The sequence below is a fragment of the Galeopterus variegatus genome, unplaced genomic scaffold (assembly GCF_000696425.1).
Source record: "Galeopterus variegatus unplaced genomic scaffold, G_variegatus-3.0.2 Scaffold6553, whole genome shotgun sequence".
NCBI classification, from domain to species: domain Eukaryota; kingdom Metazoa; phylum Chordata; class Mammalia; order Dermoptera; family Cynocephalidae; genus Galeopterus; species Galeopterus variegatus.
Window position 1 is genome coordinate 91,708 of NW_007732664.1, and position 10,354 is coordinate 102,061.

Sequence of the window (10,354 nt, forward strand, 5' to 3'; positions counted from 1 at the left end):
CTGTGACCTTGATGTTACCAGCACCACTCTGTCCCAAGTGAGCTAACTGGCCAGTCCTTGAAACCCCTTTTTAATAAAATAAACATTTCAAAGAAATGATTCAGTCTCTTAAAATACTTAATTCTTAAACTGCTTGAGGCTTATGTTGCATTTGGTTTCAATTTAATATATCACATTAATCCTTTTTGTATAGGTACGCTACCACAAAACAGATAAGGACACAAGACAAAAAGTGGTAACTGAAAGGGGAAAACTTCCAAGACTAACCTAACTTATATTGTTGTAGTACATAAATTTTTACGTATCCATGCCTGTAAGGACTAACTTGAGCTCAATAACTAATACAAATCTAATTCTGGCGTATCACTGATTCATACCTTGAGAATAGCTACAAGCTTGAGAAGGATCAACTATTATGTCCATTGAGATTGAGTTGTGTAACTCCTGAGAATGTTTTTCCATCACCTCTACTGTATCACTGGATGATGATGATGTAGACAATCCCAGTCTAACATATCTTTTTCTTCGTGTTTTACCACAGAGTGAACAATCTACTGGTTTGGCACTAGGTCCACGGGGCAATTGAACTTCATCTCTGTTGTACCTTCTGACAGCTCCACTGCGATGCACAGAGCGTTCTCGTTGCCATATGTAATGGGTTGGTGCAATGGCCACAACCTATAGTGGAAAGCTTACTTTTTGAATTTTAATAAGATTTTAGTAAAATTAAGTACAAAAATTATGACAAAAAAGAACAGCTGTCTCTAAATGTAAGATAAAAATCTAAGTTACCGATTTTTTAAAAAATCTCCAGATAAGGCAGTATTACTAAGCAGTAGTCCCCCCTTATCTGAGGTTTCACTTTCCACAGTTTCAGTCACCCAGGGTCAACTGCAGTCTGCAAATATTACATACAATAAAATATTTTGAGAGAGAGGGTCCTCATTCACATAACTTTTATTACAGTACACTGTTATAATTGTTCTATTTTATTATTAGTTACTGTTGTTAATCTCCTATAGTGCCCAATTTATAAATTAAACTTATCATAGATATGTACATACCAGAAAAACTACCATAGAGTTCAGTACTATCTGCAGTGTGAGACATCCACTGGGGGTCTTGGAAACGTATCCCCCTCAGATAAGTGTAAAGTGATTCATTGCTTTGGATCATTAAAACAATAATTGACAAAGTACAGCTATCTGTTGCTGTCTGTGGGGGATTGGTTCCAGGAACTCTCTCAGATAGCAAAATCCATGGATGCTCAAGCCCCTGATACAAAATGGCACAGTATTTTCATATAACCTAAGCACATCCTCCCATATACTTTAAATCATTTCTAGCTTATAATATCTAATACAATGTAAATACTATGTAAATAGTTATTCTACTGAATTTTTCAGGGAATAATGACAAGAAAAAAGACTACATGTTTAGCACAGACACAATTTCTTTTCTGAATATTTTCAATTTGTAGTTGGTCAAATCCACGGATGGGGATCCCTCAGGTATGGAGGGCTGACAGTATTTAAATTATTCCAAACAGGAAAAAGGACTGAAGCAAACTTCCAGACTGTATTTCTTTTTAATTCTGAATATTCTAAGTTTGGGAAAGATAATACAAATAGCCTAGAACAATACTTTGGAATGCGTTGGGTTAAAAAATTTAATTGAGGTTCCCAACTACGTAAGTATGTTAGGCTAATCTTAAAGTGTTTGCAATTATGGCAAGGGATATGGTGAATAAGAACACATGTAAATGACGTAATCTCTCTGTTGCTCAGTTTCCTCATATGTAATATGAAGATAATGAGTGTCTATATTAGAGGATTGCTGTGAGGATTAGATGAGGTATTATTTATAAAACACTTAGAGTCCTCACTATCTGTCAGGCATTGTTCTGTAAAATCCGTTAAATCATGGGCTTTAAGTCAGGATAGACTTAAGTTTCTCATTCTGGCTCTGCCACTCACTAGCTGAATAACACTGGGTAAGTTATTTCATCTTTCTGAGGCTCAATTTCTTCATCTGTAACATGGGGATACTATCTTCCTCACAGGATTGTTCTAAGGATTAGATGATATGTGTAAAATCCTTATCACTTAGTAAGCATCTGGCAAATGATAGCCATTTAAGAAGTAAAGCTAGAAAAAATGTACCTATGTCCTGACCTCATGGCATCTAAACTTCTAAGCATTCTAAGCAAAAACTCTAGTTGCAGTTATCAGCAACACAAAGTAAATAAAAATTGTATTATGTGAGAGCTAAACAGTGACATTCAATTGCTTAGACTAGTGATTTGCAAACTGTTTTGAGAGCCCTAATGTTTCATGGATTTGTTATTAGGGGCCCCAGGAGGGGGAAAGGGAAGACGGGGCAGGTAGAGCAGCTCAGTTTGGGGGATTGTGGCTACAATTTTGTTTGGAAAGAAAGCTTTTGCTGTTAACAGTAAAAACCTTTTGAAAAAACTCCAGATTTAGACTACTTCTCCCAGAAAATGGGGTTAATATGGTCTCCCTCAAGATAATGACATAATCCTATGTTAGTTTTTTTCCTAGAACTGATTTTATAATCCTTCAAAAAAGTTTTCAACTAAAGATACATAATAAAGTTTCATATATAAAAAAGTAGAAGAAAATAAAGATAACTCTAACAGTAAACATTTCTATAACAATATACAACTAGTTTCAAAGCTTCCTAAGATGAGGAACTAGAATTCGAATTTCTTATTCCTTCCATATTTATCTACTGTTTTCTCTTCAACACTTCTATACCTTTATTTCCTGTGTCTGGAAATGTCCTCTCCCTTTGTCTTAATATTGCTCTTCCCTCAAGACACAGCATAAATCCCAACTTTCTAAAAACTCCAGCTTTCAGATATCCTTTCTGGGTCAGCTGGCTGATGTGGGGATGATATATCATTTTTAGTGATTGAGGAAGATAATTAAGAATTATAGAGGCCATTGACATTATGAACCTTCAACAACATGGTTTTTGTAGGAATCCTATAGCAGAGTGTAGCAAGAACAGCGGAGGGAAATAGGAAGTAAAAGGCACGAAATGGAAAGTTTGACAAACTGTTATTTTTGCAATAAGCTGAGTATTATAATCTCTCCATATGCTAAACCAGCTAGAAAAATACACACCCACACGTCTTTATTTAATATGTCTGTATATATTTTATACACTCATATGCAATAATCTTTCTCCCATCTATCATACAATTAGAATATTACTGTGATAAAAGCAGTGAATTAAAAATAAAATTGTGGGCCGGCCCTGTGGCACACTCAGGCGAGTGCAGCGCTGGGAGCGCAGCGATGCTCCTGCCGCGGGTTCGGATCCTATATAGGAATGGCTGGTGCACTCAGTGGCTAAGCGCGTTGCGGGCGACACCACACCAAGGGTTGCGATCCCCTTACCAGTCACGAAAAAGACAAAAAAAATAAAAATAAATAAATAATTAAAAATAAAATTGTACCAGGGTTGAGAGCAGAATTTTGGTCTTAATACTATCAGTTTTATAACCTTGGGCAAATCATACAACTTTCTGGGTCACAAAATGTCTTTTCTACATGAGAAAACAGGTCACTTTCAGTCCTCAAATGCTATGATTCATGAATGTGACTGCTCTAAAGCATTGGTAGCAGCTTACGTACTAGAAATGTTATCCTTCTTTTTACTTTATCTTAGTCTTCTGTCATTTTTAGTAATTGGGGGGGTGCCTTTGGTGAGTGTTCCTAAAATTTAATACTTGCCCCTCTGTTTTTTTCTTTATTTATACTCTACTTCTCTGTGATCTTGAGGTATAGCATAGGTGCTAAAAGCACTGACTCTGGAGTCAGACTGCCTAGATTTGAATACCGGTGTGCTGCCTTAATAATTATGTGTCCTTGAAGAAGCACTTAACCTTTCTGTGCCTTAGTTTCCTTATCTGGGATTACCTAGCTAGCTCTCAGAATTGTTGTGAGATGATGACTTTACAGACTATCCTGATATGATCACTACAAATTATATACATGGATTGAAATATAACTCTGCACCCCATAAATATCTACAATCAATACATTTCAATTAAAAAATAAATTAAACAAAAGAATTGTAAGAGTTCATACATATCCAGTAGTTAGAACAGTGCCGGGCAAGTTCTCAAACAATATATGTATATATATATATTTTTTTTTTAATTACAAAATTGAATTTACTTAGAAGCATTCAGAATGTCAACAAAACAGATGCAACTTTTTTTTCGCAACTGCAGATTAGTATTCAGTTAACAGAACAATTATTTTGTATAAGCAGCATCAGAGACAACGGAAGATGAAAAAAACTACCATCCCCATTTATAACTAATTTGTGCTGTGCACAAACAAGAACCTGCTTTAAATTTCCATGCCAATTTATAACTCCCATCCTGTACCAGGCAAGGTTAGTGGCTATTGAAAATACCACCAGGACAGGGCTATCTAAAGACACATTTGGTAGTGTGTTAACTGTACAAAAAAAAAGACACTGTACAGTTTAAAAACAAATCTTACACAGCCTTACATTTCATTTTTTTTCTTTAAAAGTAGTGAGTTGTGTGCAGGGGGGTTAAATGCTTTATAGACAAGAAAAAAACTGCTCTAGAACCAACTTATTCACCGTCATCACGTTCCTCTTCCTTCTCATCCTTTTCATCCTCCTTGTCTTCCTCCTCCTCTTCTTTTTCTTGCTATTTTCAGCCTTGACAACTCTCTTGTTTGCTGCAGCAATGTCCTTTTCATAGTTTTCCTTCAGCTTAGTAGCCCTCTTTTCATAAGGCTGCTTATTATCTGCAGCAGTGTTGTTCCACATCTCTCCCAGTTTCTTTGTAACATCGCCAATGTATAGGCAGGGATTTTGTTCTTTGACTTTTGGGCGATACTCAGAACAGAACAAGAAAAAGGCCGAAGGAGGCCTCTTGGGTGCACTGGGATCCTTGAACTTTTTGGTTCTCCTTTAGGAGGGATATAGGTTTTCATTTCTCTTTCATAACAGACCTCTGTCCGCCTTTCCCATGTCTTCAAATTTTCCTCTCTCTTTAGCAGACATGGTCTTCCACCTCTCTGAGCACTTTTTAGAAAACTCTGAAAAGTTGACTGAAGCTTCTGGGTGCTTCAACTGAAGCATCTGGGTGCTTCTTCTTGTGCTCCTCCTGACAAGTTTGCACAAAGAATGCATATGATGACATTTTGCCTCTCGGCTTCTTAGGATCTCCTTTGCCCATGTTTAGTTATTTTTCCTCAGCGAGGCACAGAGCCGGCCAGTTCCCATCTGGCTCTCACTTGCCCTGCGCTGTCTCTATGGAGCTCAATGTACTGCAATCCTCAAACAACATTGACATTACTTTTGCCTTAAATCTCTTATCTACTCTATTAAGCTTTAAACATCACTTATGTATGGTAACTCATCTACCATAACTGTCCATCATTCAATTATCCAGTTCTCACCTTAAATTCATACGTCTAAGTCCCATTTTCTTTATCTTTCCAATAAACCAGCTTGCTTCTATAACCTTACATATTTCCATTAAGAAATCCATTACTCTTCTGATTATATAAATTTGAAACTTACAGATCCCTCTTCCATATGGCTTATATCCAAGGGGTCACCAAGTAATAACTGGTAATTTTGTAACATCTTGAACATCAATTTTATTTTCAGCACTGCTATCAACCCAGTTCACACCCTTGTTTCCTGAGCTAAGTTTAGCAGTTCCCAGTACAGTTCCTATATTGGCTCTCTTCTGCATACTGTCCTTGGGTTATTCTGTCCAAAAACACTGCTTATATTACATCACTGCTTTCTAAATTCCTAATCTGGAATCAAGTAGTAGCTAACAGAGAACTCACCTATGATGATACTATGGCACCTAGGCCAGAGTATGTAACAGGAATAGAGAAAAGCTTCCTCTTGATTAAATTACTACTCTCCATGATGCATGAAAGGGACTAGTATTGGAGTCTAACTCTCATTAGATAGGCATCCTCCATTATCTGTGAACCAGACTAGAAACAAAGCCATCACCAACATAAATACATCCCACCTTAAAGGCGGTGATGTTCAAGAAGGTAACCTTATCTTACATGATAAGATCAGAGTAAGCAGGGGAATAGACTTTACTCTTTTCTGGAGAAGCCCTACATATATTTTTCAATTTAATCATACTCCATCTCATTCTCAAAAACCATTTGAGGCAGCTGACAAAAAGAGGGAAAAAATTAAACTGGGACCCAAAAGGGAAAATTGGGTAAAGGGGGAAAGAAGACACGTCAGTAATAAAACATAATAGAGTTGATGTGGTTATGGATAATACCTGGCTCTTAGCTTCTTTGCAGCCAAGGTTAAAAAAAGAAGAAACAAATTACAAAACTCGTTATCATCTCAAAGGAGAGCACATGTCCTTTCTCTTAAGGACTGAGTTTAATTAAAGCTGGCTCTGCCACTTATTAACTTTTTGGCCATGGACAAGTCATAACCTTTCTAGGCCAGGTTTTTCATCTGTGATATGGAAAGAATACTTAATTTAATTCCCAAGAATTAAATTATTTAATTTAATTAATAAGAATTAGATGCTACTTAATATTGAAAAAAAGATATAAATGCATTTTCTAAACTAACCAATATGAGAGGTTTATATGGAGGCTAGAGGTCACAAAGAAGACAGAACACCGGGAAGTCATTAGATATCAAGTCAAGTTCTGGCTTTGCCATTTACTTGTATGATCTTGAGTAAATCTCATCCTACATGGCCCTCGGCTTCAACAGCTATAAAATGAGAATACCACCACTCTCACAGGTATTTTTGTGAGGATAATTTATATGAAAATATTTACAATTTGTAAAGCATTATTCAAATGTAAAATATTATTAATGTAAGCCAGTTTGTAGCTACTATCCAAACTGGGGTTTATTTTTGGATATGAGACTAAAACCATATTTTGTTTGGCAGTATGCCAGTACCAGGCTTTCAATAACAAAAGCATATACTGCTTAACTAAATTTCTAACAGCATATCTTGCTACTTTAGCAAACGTTAGGGCAGGGATGATGTACTTCTTTATAAGAAACCCCCATAGCACTGAACTTGGTATGTTACACATCGATTAGCTGTTAAAAGAATACGTAAGAGAACAAGATAAAATCTACTATGTAGTTGCCATTTCTTTTTTTTTTTTTTTTTCCTTTTTGTCTTTTTCCGTTTCCGGCAACGGATCGCAACCCTCAGTGTCGCATCCGTACCGGACCAGGACCGGCAACGGGATCACAACCCTCGGTGTTGCTCCCACGCCTCGCTCAGCCAGTGAGTGGGAACCGGTCTGTATGTGGGATCCGAACCCTCGGCGGGAGCGCCACCATGCTCCCAAGCGGTGCACTAAAGCAGTGCACCACCGGGCCGGCCCCTGTAGTTGCCATTTCTATCCACCAACACGATTCAAATGTACCTGGTTGGAATAGCCAGAACCCCGCAGCTTATCTATATGCATTGGAGAAAGGGGCAGTGTAAAGTGAGCTCGGTGAAATATTTTTTTTTTTCTTTTTGGGGCAACTGGCTGGTACAGGGATCCAAACCCTTGACCTTGGTGTTATAACACTGCCCTCTAACCAACTGAGCTAACCGGCCAGCCCTCAGTGAATTATTTTACAGTTTGTTTTTCTACTACATATATATGGTATGAAAAAGTATTGGAAGCCTTAAGTTCCATTCGTTCTATCAGTCAGCAAATATTTATTGAGTATCTATTATGTGCCAGGCACTGTTCTAGGCACTGGAGACACAATAAGAACAAAATTAAGACCCTGCCACCTTAGACTTTATATTTTAGTAGGGGACATAGACGTTAGCAATATAAATATGTAAAAGAAGAATATGTTATATAGTGGTTGAGTGCTATGAAAAAAATTGGAACTAAGAAAGGGAATACAGAGTAATAGTGAGAGGTAGTACTTTTAATTTTAACGGTTTTATTGAGCTATAACTCCAATAGTATACAATTCATCCATTTAAAATATACAATACAACGACTTTCAGTATATTCAGAGTTGTGCAACAATCACCACAAATTTACATTTCCATCACCTCATAAAGAAAGATGATCCATTCCTCACTCCCCTTAGCTCCTAGCAACCAGTTCTCTACCTTGTCTCTTTGGATCTGTCTATTCTGCACATTTCATATACATGGAATCATACAACATGTGGTCCTTTGTGACTGATTTTGTTCACTTAGCATGTTTTTTAGGTTCATCCATGTCGTAGCTTGTGTCGGTACTTCATCTTTTAACTGCTAAGTAATGTTTCATTGTTCAGATATACCATATTTTGTTTATCCACTCATAAGTTGATGGGCATTTGGGTAGTTTCCACTTTGGGCTGTTATGAATAATGCTGCGATGAACATTCATATACAAGATTTTGTGTGGACATAGTTTTCATTTCTTTTGGGTATATAGCAAGGAGTGGAATTACGGTAACTATGTTTAACCTTTTTAGGAACTGCCAGACAGTTATCCAAAGCAACTACACCATTTTACATTTCCACCAGAAGGGTATGAATCTCCATATCCTTGTCAACACTTGTTATTGTCTTTTTGTTTATGTCCATCATAGAGCCTGTGAAGTAGTATCTCCTTGTGGTTTTTACTTGTATTTCTCTAATGGCCAATGATGTTAAACATCCTTTCATGTGCTTGTTTGCCATTTGGATAGCTTCTCTGGAGAAATGTCTATTCAGAGACTTTGACCATTTTTTAATCAGGGTGTCTTTTTATTATTGAAATGTAAGACCTCTTTATGTATTCTAGATACAAATCCCTTATCATATAGGTGATTTGCAAAAATTTTCTCCGATTTTGATGGGTGTCTCTTCACTTGGTATCCTTTTTAGTCAAAATTTTTAATTTTGATGATGTCCACTTTATATTTTATGTTGCTTGTACTTTTGGTATCATGTCTAAGAAACCCAATTCAAGGTTATGAAGACTTATTCCTTTGCTTTCTCCTAAAAGTTTTACAGTTTTTACTCTTACATTTAGGTAATCCATTTGGAGTTAACTTTTATATATAGTATAAATTAGGGGGTCCAACTTATTGTCCTACATGTAGATATCCAGTTGTCCCAGCTCCATTTGTTGAAAAAACTAGTCTTCCCCCATTGAATTTTCTTGGCATCCTTGTCAACATCCAATTGAACATAATTGTGAGAGTTATTACTGGACAATTCAATTCTGATCCATTGAGGGAGATAATACTTTATATAGGATGGTATAGAAAGGTCTCTCTGAGGTAACATTTAAGCAGAATCCTGAATGTAGTGAGGAAGTGAAGCATGCTGATATCTGGGGTAAAGGTATCCCAGGTAATGGAAATGGTAAGTGCAAAGACCCTGAAGTGTGAGTGTGCCTGGCATGTTTGAAGAACCGTAAGAAGGCCAGTATAGCTGGAGTGAAGTGAGCAAGGATAGGAGATGAGGTCAAAGAGATAGGAGAGGAGAGTTGATAGACCATGTAGAGCCACAACAAGGACTTTGCCTTCTACTCTGAGAGAACGGGAAGCCACTGGAGGCTTTTGAGTAGAGAAGTCATGTTTTGACTTACTTTTTAAAAGATTTACTCTGGCTGCTGTTTAAAGAATAGACTACAAAGGAAAAAGATGATAAGAGAGACTATTTGGAAGGATACGACAATAATCAATATAAGAGATGACAAAGTACGGTGTGAGGGGTGGAGGTGGTCAGAAATGGTAGGATGATGGATAGTTTTTCAAGGTATGGATGTGAGAAAAAGAAGAGTCAAGGGTAACAGTTTTTGGGCTGGAGCAAGTAAAAGGATGGAGTTGCTATTTATTAATATGTGGAGGACCACAGGAGGAGGAGGTTTGGAGGTCTGTGTGGGAGAATGAGTAGTTCAATTTTAGGCATGTTAAGTGTGAGGAGTAAATTAGACAATGAAATATGAACAGTCAATTTGACGTGCAGACCTTTAATTGGGAGAGATGTATTAGATGTTGGTGTTAAGGCCTTGAGAGTGAACAAGAACACCTAGTAAGTTAATTTCAATAGAGAAGAGCAGAGGTCCTAGGACTGAGGTTTGGCACACTCTAATGAGGTTGGTGAGTTAAAAAGGAACTTGCAAAAGTGACTGAAAACATTCTGGTGTCCTCGAAACCAAGTGAAAAGAGTGTTTCAGAAAGAAATGAGGGACTGTGTCAAATGCTATTGCTAAGTTAAAGACTAAGAAATAACTTTTGGGTTTGGCAATATAGAGATATTTGGTGCTTTGACAAGACTCTATGGAATGATGGGGAAAAGACTTTGTATAATAGGTTCAAA

General features: G+C 37.0%; 1 protein-coding gene and 1 pseudogene across 1 annotated transcript in view; both read right to left on the reverse strand.

Annotated features, from left to right (window-relative positions):
- Positions 1–377: 377 nt before the first annotated feature.
- Positions 378–10,354, reverse strand: part of LOC103606404 (speedy protein A-like) — a gene marked incomplete at its 3' end in the record, with an annotated part of 26,329 nt that continues 16,352 nt past the window's right edge. The window contains 1 exon segment of the mRNA XM_008591004.1: positions 378–678. Within this exon segment, the coding sequence (XP_008589226.1) occupies positions 378–678 (301 nt within the window).
- LOC103606403 lies at positions 4,640–5,281 on the reverse strand (annotated as a pseudogene).